At 44.0% G+C, this 21,191-nt stretch overlaps 1 protein-coding gene across 6 annotated transcripts in view; it reads right to left on the bottom strand.

Moving 5' to 3' along the window:
• Positions 1 to 21,191, bottom strand: part of LOC146970595 (nucleoprotein TPR-like) — a 35,239-nt gene that overhangs the window by 471 nt on the left and 13,577 nt on the right. For 2 of the 6 annotated variants that reach the window (XM_085806104.1, XM_085806103.1), the window contains exons 23-54: positions 20,972 to 21,112; positions 20,605 to 20,721; positions 19,797 to 20,000; positions 19,500 to 19,675; positions 18,716 to 18,863; positions 18,382 to 18,519; positions 18,065 to 18,196; positions 17,714 to 17,844; positions 17,214 to 17,424; positions 16,974 to 17,123; positions 14,177 to 14,290; positions 11,847 to 11,951; positions 11,418 to 11,630; positions 11,187 to 11,225; positions 10,656 to 10,829; positions 9,918 to 10,029; positions 9,627 to 9,820; positions 9,000 to 9,070; positions 8,653 to 8,852; positions 7,664 to 7,858; positions 6,863 to 6,984; positions 5,433 to 5,507; positions 5,087 to 5,335; positions 4,803 to 4,992; positions 4,497 to 4,702; positions 3,759 to 3,830; positions 3,531 to 3,622; positions 2,881 to 2,993; positions 2,679 to 2,777; positions 2,439 to 2,580; positions 1,612 to 1,706; positions 118 to 222 (exon numbers count right to left, since the gene is read on the bottom strand). In XM_085806104.1, the coding sequence (XP_085662230.1) occupies positions 118 to 222; positions 1,612 to 1,706; positions 2,439 to 2,580; positions 2,679 to 2,777; positions 2,881 to 2,993; positions 3,531 to 3,622; positions 3,759 to 3,830; positions 4,497 to 4,702; positions 4,803 to 4,992; positions 5,087 to 5,335; positions 5,433 to 5,507; positions 6,863 to 6,984; positions 7,664 to 7,858; positions 8,653 to 8,852; positions 9,000 to 9,070; positions 9,627 to 9,820; positions 9,918 to 10,029; positions 10,656 to 10,829; positions 11,187 to 11,225; positions 11,418 to 11,630; positions 11,847 to 11,951; positions 14,177 to 14,290; positions 16,974 to 17,123; positions 17,214 to 17,424; positions 17,714 to 17,844; positions 18,065 to 18,196; positions 18,382 to 18,519; positions 18,716 to 18,863; positions 19,500 to 19,675; positions 19,797 to 20,000; positions 20,605 to 20,721; positions 20,972 to 21,112 (4,525 nt within the window). The remainder of the gene's footprint in view (positions 1 to 117; positions 223 to 1,611; positions 1,707 to 2,438; positions 2,581 to 2,678; positions 2,778 to 2,880; positions 2,994 to 3,530; positions 3,623 to 3,758; positions 3,831 to 4,496; positions 4,703 to 4,802; positions 4,993 to 5,086; positions 5,336 to 5,432; positions 5,508 to 6,862; positions 6,985 to 7,663; positions 7,859 to 8,652; positions 8,853 to 8,999; positions 9,071 to 9,626; positions 9,821 to 9,917; positions 10,030 to 10,655; positions 10,830 to 11,186; positions 11,226 to 11,417; positions 11,631 to 11,846; positions 11,952 to 14,176; positions 14,291 to 16,973; positions 17,124 to 17,213; positions 17,425 to 17,713; positions 17,845 to 18,064; positions 18,197 to 18,381; positions 18,520 to 18,715; positions 18,864 to 19,499; positions 19,676 to 19,796; positions 20,001 to 20,604; positions 20,722 to 20,971; positions 21,113 to 21,191) is intronic. The other 4 variants (XM_085806108.1, XM_085806109.1, XM_085806107.1 and 1 more) reach the window with 4 other exon arrangements.

The raw sequence follows: 21,191 nt of genomic DNA, 5'->3' as shown, positions 1-21,191 counted from the left end.
ATTCTACTTCAATAAAAACCATCATCATACTCTGACTGAATGGAGTCTCTGTTCTGTAACATCATGTTTACTGAGGCGCTGCCAGTCCAGACCTCCAGGAGCGTTTCATTTCCTTACCTTTGCGGATAAACATCCTGGTGCCTCCTCTGCCTACTCGGCCCGACTGCTGGCTGCTGATTGGAGGCTGGTTCGGCGTGCGCTGCTGGGGAACGCTGCTGGTGTCTGAGAAGGAACCAGAGAGCAGACTGGATATCAAACTGTCTGTGACAGGACACAACTAAAGCCTGCTACACACAAAAGATTTTCTAAATCTCAACAGATTTTTTATCCGTGAGAGACTCCACACATAAAGATAAAAAATCATTGATTGATCAGTTTTGATTGTATTGTGTGTGGTGTGCTCCGATATTCCCAATACAGCACACCACACACCTGAAGATTTGTCTTGTAACACACTGTCCCCCCATGGCAGAAATGTCGCGTGATCAAACATGAACTTTGAGTGTTCGCTTTGTTGATGGTAGCCGTGGGGATGGTAGCCATACTGGTTTGTTCTTCGGGTTCTTCATACAGCTCGCTTCTATATTGGCTACTGTACATTCAATTCCACGTCACATTCCGCAGAGTCGGTGACTCAGGATTTTCCGCTTCCCGCACACACAGGACGACTTTTAATCGTAAATATTGAAAAGGTTTAACATTTACGACCGTCAGCATCGACCATTTTCCGTGCAGATTGTCAGGTGAAATTGACTCTTCACACACCTCACACCACAGGAGAATCTCGTAGGTTAATGTTCAGAGCCATCAGATAATCGGGCGTTTGCTGTCCTTGGTCGGAAGGAGGGAAATCAGCCAGATTATCTTTATGTGTGTACCTCTGGTGTAAGTGTCCATGAACTGTTTTTTTTTTTTTTTTTTTTAAAGTATATATTTTTTGGGCTTTTATGCCATGAACTGTTGACAGGGACACTGTGAAAGATTTTCAGCCGAGGCCAAGTGTCAACGAACTACAAACACTTAGGCCGTGGTCAGACTGCCAGCCAAAATCAGATTTTTAGCCCATCCAGATTGGAACCGGGTGCCTCTTTTAAAGTCTGTACAGTCACAGATAATATGAAATCTGATTTTTGCAAACCGGATCGAAACCACCTTTGGGAGGTTAGTTTCAAATCACATTTGACAGATGCGTCTCAGTCTGAACAGCTCCAAACACTCAGATTGGTTTTGACTGTCCGTGACGTTTTCCTTCTGAGTGCATCATACAAATACTTTTTGACGACCATCTCAAACTTGATGTGAACACAGATTTTATTGTGAAGCGAGGACAACAGAGAATTCATCTTCTCAGGAAACTAAATTCTTTCTCTGTCAGGCCTGTTATACTCTGTCGATTCTATCAAGCATTTATTGAGAGCCTTATGTGCTTTTCTTTTATTTGCTGGTTTCACCGTCTTTCAGTTAGACAGAAACAGCCTGACCAGTATTGTAAGATTACCGGAGTGAAACTAAGAGACTTAAGTTCCTTTTGCAACCAGCAAATCCTCCGAAAAGGAGAGTGCATTCTAGCCTCCCCGAGTCATGTCCTTGCAGGTGAATTCTGTCTGTTACCTGGGTCTTGGCTGGTGGACGGTAGTGATGCATCGTCACTCTGTCCCGTTGACTCCATGTCTGTCTGACTCTCCAGACTCGCCTCAATCCCAGATCTGAGGAAAAAACACACACAGGTAAAATCAGAAGGTGCTCCATGCTGCACAATAACTAAGAAAACAGCTGATCAATAATCCTCCTGAGCATTAGGAAACTATGTAAAGGGTCCCATGATCCCAGTGGCTGCATGAGATGCACGAGATTTGCTGCGAGATGTTCTTCAGTGTTTACATCATACATCCGATGATTTACGACGATGAACGAACATCTAGCAGAAAATCTTGCGCATGCGCACAAACATCAACAGAGCCACTGGGAGCTACTACTACTACTACTACTACTACAATAGAAATCAAGTTATTTTTTTTCCTAACAACTTTTTCATGTGGCGGCTTCAGGACACTTGGGTCAGTACAGACGAGCAGTATGGAGGTATTTGGATGTTTCATAGTGTGCGTTTTGGACAATTCAAAACTGAACTCTATCTGCCGCCATTATATGAAAATCCGTTGCCAGCCGGACCCCCCCTGGAACTCCAAAAGCGTTTTGATAATTACAAAAGTTGTCCGAACCCTTCCTTGGCATGACGGTGAGTAGAAAATTGGTGAATTATCGGTATGGGTGAAGTATCACTTTAAGTGTGTGATTCCCTGCTGAAGCCAGTGGGTTAGTGTGAACTCAAGACAACAAGTCTTTTCTAAATCACCAACATGAACCTCCGTCTCATCTTTCTGTCTCCTATATTGCAACCAAACATTTAGTTTGCCGTCGGCTCAGGCCTGACTCACCTCTCTCCTTCCTGCTCCACAAACACCTCGTCTCCGTCATCGGCAGCAGCAGGCATCCCAGTGGAGGCGGTTACCATGGGAACGGACTGGGAGGCCATGTTGTCACCACCGTCTGAGGGCAGAGACTCGGTGAAGACCGTCACTGACAGAGACGGAGAGTCAGGGGACAAGATGATGCATTTACAGTCTAACGGGTGCTGTAGAGCTGTGTGTGTGTCTGTGTGTGTGTGTGTGTCTTACCTGGTGCAGCCACCTGTAACGGTGTGGTGGGGACACTCCTCCCTCCCCCATCATCATCATGAGCAGCCAGGAACAGAGGAGACTCATACATTCCCAAACCTACAACACAGCAGCAGTTAGACGGGATGAAGTGTTAGAAAGTAATTTAAGTACTAGGTTACGCGTGTGTGTGTGTGTGTGTGTGTGTGTGTGTGTGTGTTACCTCCTTGAGAGGCCAGCTGTCCCAGGTCAGAGTGTGAGGCTGATGTCTGAGGCAGCAGGTCTTCTGGAGGTCCAAATCTAAACCTGGTGGACAGACCTGCTACCTGAGGAGAACTGAGTAGATGAAAGACAAAGACATGATGAGACATGATGAGACCTCAGCTACACTCTAAACACAATACACAGCCAAGTTATTACTGTAACCCTCAACACATTAAAGGGGAATTGACGTTTTTTACAATCTGGACCTTATTTCTGGGTTAAAATATGATCATTTCCTCACCCAGATAACTTTGGTGTCATTACAAGTCGTTTCGACCAAATTAGCTCCAGCTGAGAGCCGCGTATATCCGTATAATGCGAGTACACGGGGCACGCAATGCAGCATCTAAATAACACATTATCCGCCGCGAAACTCATTCATTTCACCTATATTTTGTTATGATACGCTAGTGCTATTCCCCGCTGAGTCCAGGGTTAGCTGTTATCAACATCCGTGGTCTGTAGGTTGACCTACTGACCTCTGACCTGGATGATGTCATCTCCGAGCGCTGCCCGGCTCATTCTGATAATAATCATTCCGAGATTTACAAGGTGTGTGTATTATGTACCTTATATTATAGTCTGACTGAAACACTGTGTGTATCTTACTGTATAGCCTCAGCGAAGCCGTCAGTGCGGTGTGGGACCACTAAAGTGGGAGTACTGGGAACCATCCTGTCGTCGTCATCAAAGAAATGTGGCTGTAACACAAACACATGACCGTTGAGCCTGTGGGCTCGGTGAAGGTGAACACACAGGTGAGTGTTCGGAGACATACAATAAAGACACCACGGAGCAGATGAAACACAGTCAGTCACTGCAGGATTCTTCTCTTACTTGGCTGCCTATTCCTGGGGTGAGCTGAAGTCCTCGTCCTACTGACGGTCTGCGCATCTGAGAGGGCTGTCTCTGTTCAACACACAAACACACACAAACACATTATCTTCAGCAGCTCTTTCACAAAACAGTGGAGGAATGTTTATTTTTTCTTCATGTTTTTAGATATGTTGTATCTGACACCATACAAATATGGTCAATATGTTTTTTTTTGTCTTTTTAGAGGGCTGAATGTTGAAAATTGTATTTGCTGATATAGTTTTTGTTGTTTTTATATTAGTATTTATTCACAGGATGAAACAATTTACATGTACCAAGACAAAACAAGGAAAAGAAAAGAAAAAAAAGTGTGTGTGTGTGTGTGGGGTGTCATAATTCTATATTAATGAGTAACTCATACTTAAAGGGATAGTTCAACATTAGTTTTAGCAATAGGTTTGTTACCTTTAATTGTCAGTGCAAGCTGTTTTTAGAAGAGCTGCTCAGAGCTAAGCTACGGAGGCTAATGGGATTTCTTGGTTTCCCTCATCAGACGTTTTGGAGTTGTTGGATTGTGTATTTGATGAGTTTGATGAAGGAAACCAAGAAATCCACCGTTCGAACCTACTCCTAAAACCATGGGGATTATGGCAATGGGCCAATTTGCCAAAATGTTGAACTATTCCTTTAAAAGTAATGATTCAAAGGATTTAAACACGGTTTTAAACTGAAAACATAATGGGGTGTGTGTGTGTTTACCTGTGTGTGTGGGGGTCCCAGTTCTGGCGCTGGGGGCTGGATGTAGAGCCTTGGTGGGAGAGAGTGTGTGGGCCGGCGGGGATGGGGCAGGCGGGGTGTGAGGGGGGAGGAAGAGGAGGAGGGTAGAGAGGAGGAGGAGGTCGGGGGGAAGTGCACAGCGTCTCTGGTGGGGTCGGACTCTGATGTGGCGCCGCCGCTGCCTTCACCTGGAGGGGAGATGAGCATGAGCTAACGTCATCATGAAGACACACTGAGGTGCTGTGTGTGTGTGTGTGTGTGTGTGTGTGTGTGCGTGTGCGTGCTCACTGCTGTGTGGCAGCTCAGAGGGACGCTGGGAGTCGGCGGACGACCCCCCGCACACATTCTCCTCTGCCTCTGACGGATCCTCGTCCTCTCCCTCGTCTTCGGCGTCTCCGCTCCTCTCGTTGCTCTCGTCTCCTCCTCTCGTCCCGTCGTCTGCGTCCTCGTCCTCATCGTCATCCTCTTCCTCTTTATACTGAGGAAATCAGACACAGATCGTCAAAGCCAGGTTATTCACTCCACACAACACATCGGATCTGGAAACTGTGTGGGAATAAGCAGAGCAGCACCTCCTCCTCCTCCTCTTCCTCCTCTTCTTCTTCTTCTTCCTCCTCTTCCTCCTCTCCATCATCCTCCTGCTTCTCCTCTCCCTCTTTGCTCTCCCGGCTCTCGCTGTCTGTGTCGATCACTATGACGTCCCGGACGACAGAGGAGGCCTGAGAGGACATCTGATAGGAGGGGACGGACTGGGACACGCCCTCTTCGTCAATGTCCTCGTCGTCTTCAGCTAAAACAGGGAACCCCTCCTCCGGAAGCTCCTGAAGCCAAATATAAAACCGGTATTTTTTTTTGTGATGCGTTCATTGCACATGTGGAGATTTGTTTTGTTCAGCACTTCCTGCTTTGGTTTCTAACCTGACTGTCGTCTGGTGAATCCTGTTGTTCCCCCTCATCCCTCAGCTCTCCTTCCATCTCCTCATCGCCTTCCATCTGAAACACAGTTACACAGATAATTACAGACTGCTAAGGATTGAATACATAACAGAACACAGTGAAGATGACAAACCCAACAGACCCAAACTAAATCTTAACACAGGGTTCTTACACAAGTATGGAATTTGATTTACATTTCCAGGTCTGGAAAAGTATGGAAAATGGAAACTATTGTATGGAAATATAATTATCTTAATACTTATTAGAACTTCTTGTTTGGGTTAATCATTTTGTATGCGCAATTAGCTACAATCTCGTGGAAATTATTTGGTGACAAATGGCACACAAATTCAGAATAATGAAAACAAATGATTAATTGCATAATTTATTTACAATATACACATCTAATTACTCAAATTACACAAATTTACAGAGAAATCTGGAAATTAGGGTCTGGAAAAAGTATGGATTTTTGAAATTTCAAATGTGTAGCAAAAACAAGTCTTCAGCACCAAGTTTCCATCTTGCTTTCTACCTTAGGTAACACAGTCGGGTCCAAAAGTCTTAGACCACACTGAGTATCTTTCTGACATGGAAGTAAACTGCAAGAGGTGGTGAAGAAATCTAAATATCTATTCTTCTTTAATTAGAGTTGCAGATGTATCCTCCACCAATGAAATCAGCGTTTCTATGACTCTCATGTGGATTTGATCTACACATCAGAGGCTTGTTCAGGTTAAACGTTACTAAGGGGACAGTGCGAGGAACTCCCCCCCCCCCCCTTCCCCCCGGAGCTTTGCTACGCACCGCTACCGACGGCAACGATGACAGCGGGACCAGCGGCGGCGGCGGTAACCCGGGACATCCCGCCACCGGACACGGCAACAGCACAGCCCGCGGCGGCAGCGACACGGTAACGGGAGTCGGGACCGACCGCGGCGCGGCGAGGACGATGCGGGACCGGTATTGTTTAGTGTATTTTCGGAGTGTTTTCCATTTCGTAACTATATCATGACAGGCTTTGTCATAGTGTGCACTGCAGTATTGTGCAGAGTGAGAGTAGTGTGGCGCTGACTGTCTGTAGATTGGTGGAACAGGTTCACTCACAGAAGCATATTGGCTGCAGTGACATGTGAACTGCGGCTTGATTTGTGAATTCGTGACAAATCTGCGGACGGAAGTGCAGCACAGCTGTTGTTCGGTACGGTAACCAGTTAAATCAGACACCAGTTGGGCCATAACACCGGTATTTTTGAAGCAGCAGGGAGCAGTGTGTGTTTTTCTGCCTTGTCCTAAGCCGCGGACAGCGGGGAAGTGGATTGTTTTGACCGCCAGGGGTGCGTTCCATACGGGCCGTGACGTCACATGAAAACTATCAATTAGTGGCGTTGTCTCTCTAGGTCTGTGTTTACCTGCAGTGCTATTGATGGTTTTAGTCGTAGTTTTTTATTGATTGGTGGTGTGTGAGAACTCTCCGGTCTGCTGTCCTCTTCCTCCTCCTCCTCTTCTTCTTCTCTGGTTCGCTTTGTACCTGCTTTAGACATACCACACCATACCGACACACACAGGATAGTACAGTGTTTAACTGGTGTTAAGTGAGGCAGAAGAAACACAGCTTTTGTTCACTTTGGGATTTTATGTGACAGACCAACACAATGTAGCACATGGTTGTGAAGTGGAAGTAAAATGGTACATGATGTTCAAGATTTTTTACAAATAAAAATCTGAAAAGTGTGGCATGCAAATGTATTCAGCCCCAAGTCAATCCTTTGCGTCCTGCTGGAAGGTGAACCTCCATCCCAGTCTCAAGTCTTTTTCTGCATCTAACAGCTTTTTCTCCAGGATTGTCCTGGATTGTATTAATCTTCCGATCAACTCTGAGCAGCTTCCCTGTCCCTGCTGACGAAAAGCCTCCCCACAGCATGATGCTGCCACCACGTTTCACACTGGAGACTAGGTTTCCGTCTAACATAGCGTTTTGCATGTAGGCCAAAAAGTTACATTTTGTTTCATTTTCCTTCCACTTCACAATGACGCTCTACTTTGTGTTGGTCTATCACATCAAATCCCAATAAAATACATTTAAGTTTGTGGTTGTAACGTGACTAATGTGGAAAAGTTCAATTGGTATGAATACTTTTGCAAGGATCTATATGTCACAAGCATCTGACAGTGTATCAGTACTGGGTGGTGTGAAACACAGTCCTGCTCACCTGCTCCCATCAGCGACGAGGAGGTTGACGGACGCTCTGCGTCCATGCTAGACCCTGCATCCTGATTGGCTGCCTGCTGCTGAGTGGGCTGGACGAAAGCGGTGGCCTGTGTGCTGGTTGGCTGATTCATGGAGGAGGGTGTGCTCACAAGACCAGAGCTGGTAGAGTGTACAGAGGCTCCAGAACTCATCAGCACTACAGAGACAAACATTAGATCACACTCAGAGTGAGCTGAAGTATTTATCTAGTAGGCAGTGATCATCAGTGTATTTATATTTAGACATTAAAGGGATAGTTCAACATTTCGGCAAATTGGCCCATTGCCATAATCCCTATAGTTTTAGGATTAGGTTGGTTACCTTTAATTGTCAGTGCAAGCTATTTTTAGAACGGCGGAGCAGAGCTGATAGCTGCTCAGAGCTACGCTATGGAGGCTAATGGGATTCCTTGGTTTCCCTCATTTAACTAATCAAATACACAATCCAACAACTCCAAAATGCTCTCATGGACAAGTTGTGACCTGCACATTCACCACGCTATGAGATAATAACGGAACGTTACGAGACAGAGTTGTTTTAGAGGTAAATTCATGCAAAACCGCTGATCCGCGCTCCCATCGCATACAGTTTTTGGCAAGCAGTCTCTGTATTTACCTCAAAAACAACTCTGTCTTGTAATGTTCTGTTATTATCTCATAGTGTGGTGAATGCGCAGGTCACAACTTGTCCACCAGAGTTTGTTTTGGAGTTGTTGGATTGTGTGTTGGATTGTGTATTTGATGAGTTTGATGAGGGAAACCAAGAAATCCCATTAGCCTCTGTAGCATAGCTCTGAGCAGCTCACGGCTCTGCTCCGCCGTTCTAAAAATAGCTTGCACTGACAACTAAAGGTAACAAACCTACTGCTATGACTATAGGGATTATGGCAATGGGCCAATTTGCCACAATGTTGAACTATCCCTTTAAGATAATCTTTAAACTCTTTCTCACCTTCTTGACTGTCAGTCTGTGTGGTTGGCATGACTGTGGCGGTAGGTGTTGGGATGGGGACAGTTGCCGGGGTGACCATGGGCCGGATACTGGCACGAGGCGTGGCTTTGCTTCCATGTGAGGGGCTTGGCTTGTTGCTAGGAGATGGAGTGCTTGGGGTAGGGCGGATGTTAGCCGTGGGAGGCTCTGACAGACTGGAGCTGTGGGACACACAGTTATGTTGATTTCTATTTCGCACAGTTTTCATATTGTGGTGGTTCTGTACAGCCAACGGTAACTGGTATGAATGAAATACGAGACGCTCTATGTTTGTTGTGTGTGAGAGTGGGTATGTATCCATTAGTTACCTTCCCCTGTCCTGGGCTGGACTCTTCAAAGTTATCTGTCTCTGGTCTGCAGATCTGGACTGATCACCCACCTACGTACAGATAATATATGAGATTAAAGTTCAATGTACTTTGACACACAGAACATTAGAAAAACTGGTGTCATTCATTTTCTTTTTAAAGGGACAACGAGGAGTTTTGGAAAGCGAAGTGTTTTCACACTACATTTCCCATGAGTCTCCGCGTGCACGGGGAAATTCTTGGACTGGTGTAAGACGGATGAAAGCGAAAACATTTGCCAAGAATGTTTTCATTAATCAAGAATGAAAGTCGGAGGTTGGAAGACGATCAGATACCGTTGTAGTTCCAACCATAAACGGCGATCCGGCGGTGTTATTCCCATGACCCGTAGTAGGAAGTAGGAAATGCTAGGCGAGTCGACCACTAAATATTAATAATAAAATAACGATAAAGAAAAAACGATATATTTATCGAAAATGGACCCATTAACAAGTGTGGGTAACGTAGATTCATCCACATTAATATGTGACTTTTTTATAACCAAATACAAACTCCTTGTTGTCCCTTTAAAAAAAATCTGACTTCAATTCCAGTTTCCTACTATAGATGATAAACACAGGCGTGTACCTTTGCTCCACTCTGGTCCTGTGTCTCCTCTCTGGGCTCAGAGTGCGTTTGCGTCTCTCTCAGTTCTTTCATCTCTCTCTCCAGGCGAAGAACGCGACCTTCGTACTGAGACTTGAGGGCGTTCATTCTCACCTCCATTTCCTCCTTGTTTTGTTTCAGTTCATCATTCTCCCCCCTGAGCTGCACTTGGACACCTGCAGGTCACAAATACAAAATACAGAGGTAACTTAGTACACATGCCTTCACTTCAGTGGGTGTATGTGTGTTTAAGTGGTTTAAGGTGAAACTGACCGTTCAGCTGGTTGATTTTGGTCTTTGCTCCCATGAAGGCCTTCTTAGTCTTTTCCTCTTTATCAGCCATCTGCTGCTTCAGCTGCTCCTCTCTGCTCTTGCACTCCAGCAGCTGTAGGAAAACAAACAACAAAACTATAACAGTTAACTATTACAGTGTGGTGAAAGACATTATCAAGCCCTGGACTTTAAAAAAGTTAATTCATTCAATGTTTCTATTCAAACTGGAACCTCCTTTACAAAATACTTGTCAGCAAAAACTAATGATCAGTTTGCTGGGTGTTAACTTCCTTCCACCCTCTATTCTTTTACATGGCAGAGCTTAATATTACAATATGCTCAATTATATTACTTTTTAAGTAGTTGTTGTCGATTCATTTTAGATTGCCATGAAAAATCATAGCCGTTTATGCATCTTAAATGGCTTTTAATGTTGCTAGCAACAAACTGAATGTTGTCTCATTGATTTATAATGTGAGTATTTATTGTTTTAACCTTCTTAAAAGAGATTTTAATCTAATACTTCATGGTTCAATTGAGAAATTGTATTCACTTTAATCACCTTCAATTAACTAAATAGCCTACTTGTACTGTTGAATTATTTTGTCAATAGGTAAAGGCAGAATCAAACCCATAAAATCAGAATTAGCAATTAAGTATGGATTGTCAATTTCAATAAATTAAGTCACTGCAGGTTAGACGAACAATGATTTAGAATAGATCAGGAGATTTAAGCACCTCTTGTCTGAGTTTAGCCAGCTCCTCTTGCTGTGCCTGGTTAGTTTCACTGGGTCCAGTTTCAATGGACTGGGAACTCGTGGCCTGTGTGGGACGGCTAACTTCATTAGCCTGGTTAGCTTCACTCAGCTGCTCCTGCAGCCGCTTGATGTCTGCTTCACGCTCACCAACCGTCTGATAAAGAGAGAAGTAGTTACAGCAGGCGACAAGACAGGTGATATCAATACAGAGTAATAATAAAAGATGGAGAAGGAGAAATGGATGATGGAGACAAAATACAGATTATATTTAGTTCAATTACTAATTCATTTAAAGTTGAATTAATAATAATGGTTTGGATTTATATAGCACTTTTCAGGGCACGCAAAGCGCTTTAGCTTTACTTAGGGCTAAGAGCTTATTTCTATATACTGTCACACTTTATAACAGACAGGTTTGTTACTAATGCTTACGTACTGATTTATTAACACAACACACTATGTGGTGGTACTACTGGTTATTAAACAAATATTGGAGAAAGCGTCTGCCCACCTGCTGCAGGCTGTCCAGCTGTCCTTGGAGCTCAGTCACCTGTTCACACACACACAGATAAAGTTTCATCACTATATCTCTCAGGTTTTGACATTTAAGAATTAACATCTGCCAACATCCTTGAAACTACTACAGTCACGATCACACAGACACACACACACATTTAAAATGCAGCTAATAACGAACGGCCACATGGGTTTTTAATTTATTTATTAAGAGTGTCATAGTCACCTTGCCCTCTGATTGGCTCAGAGATGCCTTGAGATTTCCCACTTCCTGGTTGTGGCTGTTCTGACTGGTTTGGTGAGTCTGCTGCAGCTCTTTCTGACTGGTGAGGTTCTGCTGCAGCGCTTCTTTGGCCTGCTGGAGCTCCCTCTGGATCTGCTGAACCTGGTTCTGACGGGCCTGGGCTTGAGACTGAGCCGATTTCAACTGGTTCTGGACCTGTCGTGTTCAAAGATGGATGGGGCTGTTAGTATGACTCTGTTGTCAGGTGAACTACTCTTGGTTCTGTGGTTATAGGGACATTCTGACCAATCAGGACCAACATTAAAACTCTTTTAAAATGTTAATATGAATCCTGCCTGGTGATATATACATATTATATATACATAGAAGATGTGATCACAAAAACAAGCTGCTCCTGGCAGCGCTTCTCACCTGCTGGGTGTGGGTCTTGGCCTGTTGAAGCTCCTTCTCCTTCTGGGTTATCTGGTTCTGGTTCTGCTGCAGCTGAGTCTGGGTCTGGGACAACTGGGACTGAACCTTTTTAAAGCAAAGAGGAGAACCAGTCATTCCAGATGTCCAGGGGCCTCATGTATCAATACTTGCGTGGATTTCATACTGAAACATGGCGTACGCCAAAATCCAGAAACTGTCGTACGCACAAAACAAATCAGATGTATCAAAGTGTGCGTACGCTTGGATCCAAGCACTTTCCCTTTGTACATCCCAATCAACTTGGAATTGACCCTTCGCGTAAGCCCCGCCCCCTTGGTTACTGTTGCTACGCCGGGCAAGCTTTCACTCCCAGCCATGCTCCTGGCAATATTTGGTATCGATTTCAAAGGAAATTTCAGCAAATTTCTGGATAAACTGTTCTGAGATAATAGAGAGAAGAAGTCACAAAGATCATTCAGAGTTTTCAGTGACGTGACTCGCGCAGGAGGATAAAACATCTGTTCAACGACACGACTGGACAATGTACAGAGCAGCAGTAAGGGCTGGTAATTTTACCGTCTATCAACCCACGAAGACTTAGGTCATCTCACTGGTCATGAAACGTTGTCAAACTGCAAGTTTTTGGGCGATTGTGAACCACATACAGCTTTCGCTGCTGTTTTTTTTTCTCCCACCGCTGTATCAGTCAGTGAAAGCAGTCCCTGCCTGGAGGATCCCTCGCCTAAAAGCCCAGGTAAAAGCCGTAAAAGTACAGCTGTCATTTCGGAGGTGAACATATGGTTATCCCCATATTTACACTTGCTCAAGTCGAAAAAAAAGTCTGCTCGTATCTGAACATCTCTATATTGCTGCTGCTGCTGCCGCCGCCGCCGCCGCCATAGTAGCAGCAGCAACAACAACATCCTTCTCTACAAACAAATGTTTTTCGTCCTAGTCTCAAAATGTGTCCACAAAAGCAAACGTAATGACTCACTGCGGAAAGCTTGCCAGGCCTATAGTTACGGTTGCTAATGTAGGATTGGACAATAGCCGTTTGTGGGAGGAGTTGGCGAAGGGTCAATTGAGCGCACATGTAGAAGTGCCGAACTCTTCCCTGTCCACGCCTCCATTTAAATATGCAAATCAATGTAAATAAGGCCTGCACCAATGATTCTCTTCTCTTCACGGTCAGATAACACCATGAAAAACTCTGAGGAAGAGCAATTTAACAAAATTTGAGTTGAAGGTGCTCCTCGATAAAGTTGAGCCGCATAAACTTTTTTTTTTTTTTTTGTCCTCCGGCACCATTACAAAGGGGAGTGGGAGAGTGTGTGTGTGATATAAAGGTGAATGTGACGCGGACGACCGCTGTCATCCCAAATGAAAGCAGACAATGTACTCGATAATTAAATTATGTGAAATGGATTTATGATTGTCATTTGCCTTTTTTTATACACAGATCGCGTAGTAAATAAATGCAGAAGTGCACCAGGGAGGCTGATAAAGACACATGTCCAACTTTACACATGTGTTTGACATTAAGTACTTCACACAGCGTGTGTAGTTTAACCAGCAAAAAAAGAAAGTCACTGACAGTGTGATATCTGGGCAGACATGCTCAGTGTGCATCGGGGGTTATAGGACAATTAAACAAACACAATTACTTTGCAGTGCCAGCCTGTAATCTGTTCCCAACTATGCTGAATGAATGAATCGTGCGCTGAACCAGCCATCTCGCCTCAATGTTTGTTAATATGTGATGCATCTGTACATTCACTTCACACTGCAGCATCTGCAATATCTTAAAACTAAAGCTGACGGTACCACTTTGCGCATGCTTTTATATCCACCTATCTAATTGCAACACGTGGATGGGTTGTTCATAAATGTGTCTCTGATGTGCACATTACTCTGAGGACTAATTGTTTTCACATTATTAACAGTTTCACAGCTTCACCTCTAAGTGTCGCCAAAGGAACAATAGCTGTAGAAACGTGCGTACGCCAGCTATGGAGTTGGCGTGGGCCACCGCACTTTTCCACGGTCATTTCACTTTTGATACATCTGAACGTTGGCGTGGAAAATGACGTACGCCACTTTTTTGTGCGTACGCAACATTGATACATGAGGCCCCTGATCTGTTGTCTTATCTAGGGAACTTCCTAAACTCCTGAATTTACAGCTGTCATTACCTTGTAAACGTCTGTAAAGGAAGAAACAAATTCTATCCTGGTACAAGTAACATACACTCAGATAACATACCTGTTACAACGTGGCAACGCTCTATACAGACTGTCCTATCATCGATTAACTTGAATGTGCTACAGTACCTGTGTCAGCTGGTTCTGGTTCTGTGTCAGCTGGTTTTGGATCTCCTGGGACTTCTCCTTGCTCTTCTGGGTTTCTTTCTGGGCGTCTTCCAGCTCCTGCTGGGCCTTCTGGGTCTGACAAAACAAAGCAATTTGTTGGACACTTTCCCACTAAAGTTCACCTTGGGCCACAGGTTTCTGTCAGAACTTATCTCCACACCGTTCGTTATGTGACACTTCATGTGTCAGTTTCTACAATGGCAGGTGTGGAGGTAATAGGTCAGTAACCCAGGCAGCACAGGGTTAAACTCTTCAAATATGGAACAGACGCTGTGTTTGTGGAATTGTCTGTCACTTTAAACCACTTTTAGTTTGTTTCATGAGAGAATACTCGTAATAATGCTCTGTGCTCTTATTCATTTTTACACCATTCATACATTAAATTAAATCAATTTGACTGTATATGTTATAAGCATTCTTACTGGATGGAACAGTTTGCAGTAGTACGGAAGAGGATTAGGGCCACTGTAAAAAAAAAAAAGTGAGTTCTGACTTAAAACTCAGAATTCTGACCTTTTTTTTGTTAGAAAAAAATAAATAGACTGTCTCTGGTACTGTGGAGATTTAAGAAAATCTCAGAATTCGGAGTTTAAAGTCAGAATTCTGAGAAAAAAGTCAGAACTCACTTTTTTTTTTTTTCACACAGCAGCTCTGTGTACAGTTTAGACCAAGAGACCGCAACAAAACATTTAGCGTGAGTTGTGATCTCAGTTACTGGGACAAGATTTAAACAGTATGACTGTATTTACTGTGTGTAAAGGAAGAAGCTGTTTTCTTTAATTATTCCATGAGGCTATTTTTGACAATTTCTGCTTGTAATGACATGCCCAAAGTGGATTTGAGCGTGTGTAAAATGCTGACATGGATTACATACAGTATTTACATCCTCCTTTTATTTATTATTGTGAGCTTACTTTCCCGAAAGTGGTGGGATGTGATGTGTATACTGTAAGGCTGACCCAAAAAATTCGAAGCTTCGAAGCTTCGTTCGTTGCCATGGTAATCGATCATGAAGTCCGTGAAGGATTGTTTTTGACACACTTCTCGTCGGCAATTATTACATTAAAATGAGTAGGCTCAGGGTTTAAAATTAGCACCCGCCACTCGCCATATGCGGGTAAAAATATGTTTTGGCGAGTAAAATTATTAGGCCACTCGCCATTGGCCGGCAGCTGGAATATGCCAACTTCACTATATAATTGTCATCATAAATGCTGAGCAGTGAAACAAACACAGTTTACAGTTACAGGAGATCTACTGACTGTGTTTCGAATGTCGGAGTTGTCCCGTTGTCCTCCTTGATTCAACATTGTATCAAGTTTTCTGCTGTAACGTTTGTGTTCAGTCGGTCATTCAGAGGAGGAAGTCAGAAGCGAGTGACGTTAGTTTGTTGTAACGTGTTTATGTGGCGACACATCGCGATGGTGAGGAGCAGGGTACCACATGTCCCCGACAATATGGAATCATCCCGTATTTGCAAATTAAATAACCCTGTCCTGTTTTGCATCAATACGGGACCGCGTTTGTCTCGTATTTCCGAGTTCACTTGAATGCAGCACCACCCCACTCGCAATCCTGTGAAGAGGTGCCGACTCTGCCCGTGATCAGGTGAAACTCTGTGTTTTGATCTCACAGACGAGAGTGGCAGAAATTAAAAAACTGGGCTCGACATTGTCAATGACACTCTGGGCCCTATAGCCCCGCAGCCCCCGCCCGTAAAGCTGGGTTTCCACCGAATCAACTGTCTTTTTTTTTTTTTACCGCAACATATGATTCACGTCATGATAACTTCTGTTTAGGCTATTCAAACTTCCACAGTCAATAGTTCTCTTTGTTTGATATTTCAAGAGACTTTTGGTTAAGTAACCATGGACAGCTCCTAGACAGGCTTGGATACAGGTATTAATCTAATTGATTAATCTGTAAAATATAGTGCTGTAAAAACAACCATGTTGTGTTGTTGTTTTTGATCTGGAAAGTTGCATCCTTCTATAGGCTACTGTAGGATGAACAGTAGGCAATTTATATATATAAAAAAAAAAAACCTGTGTTCACACCACTTATTCAGTCTGGATTAAATGGAAGTTTCAAAACTCACATCACTATATCTTCCTCTGAAAGCCTATTTATGTAATGTCTGTTGTCATTCCATCAGCTAATCTAAACCTATTTTTTTATATATAGATTATCAATTTAGTTTAGGAGGCAGGTGTGTGTTGTTAAGGCAGCTGCCTAACCATCATAATGGGGTCATTCCTATGTTCCCACAGCCTTATGTTCCCACATTTCTAACTTTTGTTGTCACTGAAAATTAGGCCCTATGTTCCCACAGCCCTTTGGTCCCACCATTGGTTGGGTTTAGGCAATGAAGAAAGGAGTTGGTTAAGTTTAGTAAAAATACCCAGTAGAGGCTAGACAGGCCAGATAGATAGAGTCCAGATAGGTAGAGAGAGTCCAGTGGGAACATAGGGCCTAATTTTGAGAAAAATCTTAGAACTGTGGGAACATAGGGCTGTGGGAACATAGGGCTGTGGGAACATAAGGCTGTGGGAACATAGGCATGGACCCACTATAATGCAATGGGGAAAACACTGCTGATTGTAATGACTTTGTGTTGTGAGCAGTTCAGTGGCCGGTGAAAACATATTTTGGCCGGTAAAATTTTATACCCCGAGTAGGCTACTTGGCACCTGCCTGATTTTGGAGATATGCCGTGTTTGTTTGCCATTACTTTCATTATTTCCGCTCTTCAGCTCACCTCCTCCTGTTTTTTCTGCATCTCCTCCTTCAGTGTCTTCAGCTCGTCTCTGGCCTTGTTGAGCTCCTCCTGAGCTTTACCCAGCTCCTGTTGAGCCTCCTGACTCGGAGCTGCCTCACTTCCTGCTTTAGCTGCTGTATCTGCAACCAGCTGGGACACACACACACACACCAATATGAATTTCAGTCTGCTTGCTCACCTGGCCGTCTGCTCCAGCCCTAACCCACACCACAGTCATACCTTGTCATGCTGGGCTTTCAGCTCTTCGTACTGGGTCTTGTAGCGTCGTCCGATCTTCTTGACCTGGTTGATGGTTTTGTTCTTCTCCAGAATGTCGTTGTTCCTGGCTTCCACCAGTTTCTTCTGCGTGTCTCTTTGTGACGTCAGCTGGGCCACCGAGTCTTTGAGGGCTTGCAGCTGAGACTGAGCTGAATTACTGCTGGCATTGGACCTGATCCACACACAATATTCTCAGTTAGGTTACTTTTTAAGATGCATCGTTCACAAGCACAATTTCCAAGTTTGGCAAAGTAAAGTGTGTGTTATTAGATGATAAATTGCTGCATTGCAATGCTGGAGGCATTTATCTCTCTTTAAACTGCCACTCTGTAACTGATTGAGAATAGAATCGGTGTTTAGGTTTTTAAGTAGATCATAATTAAAATATTAGGCAGCTTGTAAATACACATGGTGATCAGTCTTCCACTGAATTCTGTGTGTGGTCTCAGCCGGCGTCTCACCTGGCCAGTTCAGTCTTCAGCTTTGCCGTCTCCTCGGCGAGCTGTGCGATGCGTCTCTGCTGAGCTTCTCTCTCAGTCGTCAGTTTCTGTCTCTCCTCCACGTCTCCGTCTTTCTGTTGGTTGAGCAGTTGCTGCAGAGGAACACACACATTCAGGTTTTACATGGAACTAATGCAATGACACAGTTGATTGTGTGAAGCTATACTTATCATTGTGATTTAATTATGCAGCCTTTGTAGAAGTTGCGATATGAAAAGATGTAAATGTTACTATGTCACTGTGGTGGAGATGATGGTTGAGTTCCTGCATTTATATTGTTCTTGTTCCTCAGCACACACACAGTGCAGTTACCTGTGCTTTGGCCTTCCAGCGTTTGAGGTCATCCTCCAGAATCCTCTTGTCCGCCTGCAGGGAGCCATTTTTCTCTGACAGCTGAGACAAGGAGTGATGCAGAGGGCTGATGTCTGACTGGAGCTTCGTCACCTGACACAGAGGAAGACTGAGGGTGAGCTTGTTGCACTTTCACTCTGTGTTCACCGATCAGATTAGGAACTACACTCGGGCACTCGATCAGAATGATTATAATCAGGCTGTAGAAAAAATGCACATGTAAACGTGGCTAATGAGAGGAGACACAGGAAGAACCACATCCGACCCTGGGATCATACCTTAGCCTGTGCTTGCTGCAGCTCCTGCTGCAGTTTATCTCTGTCCATCTTCAGCGTCCTGTTGCTTTCTTGGAGAGCTGAGATGCTGTCCATTTTCTTCAGTTGCTCCTCCTGCTGGGCCAGACACTTGGCTGTGACCTGAGCGAAGGGAGGACGCCGATTACAACCAATAATATTCTTTCTTGCAATCTTGCTCTTAAACAGTTTCACTATAACTGAGTCTATGTCTAGCAGCCAATATGTTGAAAGACTCAGCAAACAAGCTGAGAGACTAGGTGGAAAAAAGATAAGAGCTAAACAACAGCCCGGTTCACTTCATCCTTTCACTTGGTACCTGCATCTTCTCCCTCTCGGCGTTCAGAGTCTCCTGTTGCTCCTTCAGTTCTCTGTCCTGGTGTTCCACTCGCTGTTTGTAGCGAAGAGCTTCTCCCTCAAACACCTCACAGCGAGCCACAGCGATCTGTTTCTCCCGCTGCACAAACCTGAAGCACAAGCACATGCTTTGAACTCAGTCCCAGCAGTTTCACACAGACAGATCAAGGTGACAAATGGATTCTGTAATGAGCCTTCTGCAGAACAGGAGTTTCTTTTGTCTCCAGTTGCACCATGCAGTTTTTTTGGACTGCATTTAATTTTTAGACTTTCTTCTCAGTTTAGCTTGATGTGTTATTTGTAGTTGTTGCTACAGGATAATTCAGGAGAATTGTCTTAAATGTTTTAAATACTTGAACATGTAATATTTGTATATTTATGTGTATATACACTACTCACAAAAAGTAAGGGATGTTTGGCTTTTGGATTAAATTTCAGAATGCACCTAAAATGCACTATAACCGTTACAGGTGAACTTAATTTAACCTTCTCTAAACTCTGAATGCCATGTCCAATTGAACTTTTTATAGGGATATTCTTGTCAAATATCCCTTACTTTTTGTGAGTAGTGTATATGTGTGTTTTCAGATTGAGCATATATATATTTTTTTTAATTTTATATTGTAACGTAGGACCTCAGGAAGAATAGTCGCTGCTGAGGCAGTGACTAATAGGGATCCATAATAAACTAAACCAAAACTTTATATTTCCTGTGGTAACAAACACAGTGAGTGTTACCGTGTTACCTGAGTATTTCTAGTATCTGTTCAGTGGTCTTCCCTTCCTCACTGAATGACAGGTCCAGCTGTGGCTGCTGTTGCTGTTGACGACTCCTGGTGGCCATGTCATCCATCTGCTGATGCAGGAGAGCGTTCTGCTTGCTAAGCTCCTCGCAGCGACGGCTCTGATTGGACAGGTTGTCCTGAAGAAGAGTCAGAGTTCAGACAATTAGGATCAATCAGAAACATTAGTTTCATTCTAGATATCTATTCCCTGTGTCCTCCTCTCTCTCTCGCTCCACTCTCCTGGGTTGCTCGTCCTACCTTCAGCTGTTTCTCCAGTGTGGTCAGGGCTGTGGTTTTCTCCTGCAGGAGTGAGGAGGTCTTGTTGAGCTGCTCCTCCAGCTGCCTCTTCTGTGCTGCTTCTTGTTGGCCTCTCTTCTTGAGCTCCTGCAGAGCCTCCACGTCAGCAGCGTGGAGCATTAGCTCCCGTTCGTACTTAGACTGGGCCTCTCCGGCAAGCTTAGTCTGAGAGGAGGACAGAGAAGAGGAGGAGCTGATGAAACACAACAAAATAGCAAATATAGGAAGCTTCAAACCTGAGGCTGTTTCTTTCTTTCTTTTTTTAAATCAACATCAATAAAGTTTGAAGTTTGAACCATGCAGTGTAAAGACAAACTTAGTGCCAAGACACCAGATGTGGACTCAGCTGAGAGACTTTCAAACAGTGGTTTGCTAATGGAAGTCTGTTGAATCCTATTCCTATCGGATCTAAGCACAGTGATGTAAAGTGTTTGTCTGGTGTCAAAATGTAGATACTGCTGGGAAAAGTCATTCCAGCCATGAACCAATCAAACTGTATGATGGTATGTTTGAGTGGAGTTTCTACAACAAACAGTGCTGCACATGTGAGATGCCAGAAAAGAAGACCAAAGAGTGGGGTTGTTTACACTACAATCCTATTGATAATTGGTCAAAGAATGATATTTCATATTAATCAGATCACAAAGATTAACATAGTCGTGTCTCGTCAAAGTGAAATGAGTGGAGGTGAAACCTGAAAACCAGATTCATATGCTCCGCACGGATATTAACCAGCATAATGATGTGAGTCGAGTGTATGTTTATTGACCTGCAGCAGACTGTCCTGTACGGCCTTCTGCTCCATCGTTCTAGAGGCAGCTGCTCTCTCCAGCGCGTCCTGCTGCTCCGTCTGACTGGCCTTCAGACTGCGCTGCAGCTCACACACCTGAACCAGACAGCAGGGGAAAAAGCAACACACACTTAGAGCTCCACATTGTTCAGGCTTCATCATCTCTTACACACAGACAACCTAAGATGAGTCTTGCACATGGATAAGAAACAGCAGGCGCCGCAGTAGCCAGCTACTCCATACAGTATATAATCTGTCCTGCTGTTAAAGTGTGAAGTAAAATAACATAAAATGCAGACCATGTGCACAAAGATTCATTCCCTCATCTGAATGTCAGCGCACTCACCTGTTTCTCCACCGTCTCCACAGCTTTCCTCCTCTCCTCTTGCTCCAGCTGCTTCATTTTCTCCACCTCTATGATCCTCTTCTCGAGCTGCTTCTGCACCTCGTCCGACTCCTTCAGTCTGATCTCCAGGGGGGAGCGCGACTAGAGAGGTGAGGAAAGTCTCTTTACACAGGCTTTTTGTACACTTGAGAAATGTTAAATAACGCTTCTTTTTACAAGA

Source organism: Trachurus japonicus, chromosome 17 (assembly GCF_045865225.1).
Source record: "Trachurus japonicus isolate A0001 chromosome 17, Traja_1.0".
NCBI classification, from domain to species: domain Eukaryota; kingdom Metazoa; phylum Chordata; class Actinopteri; order Carangiformes; family Carangidae; genus Trachurus; species Trachurus japonicus.
Note: the sequence above shows the minus strand (reverse complement) of the source record. Positions and strands in the feature narration are given on the sequence as shown.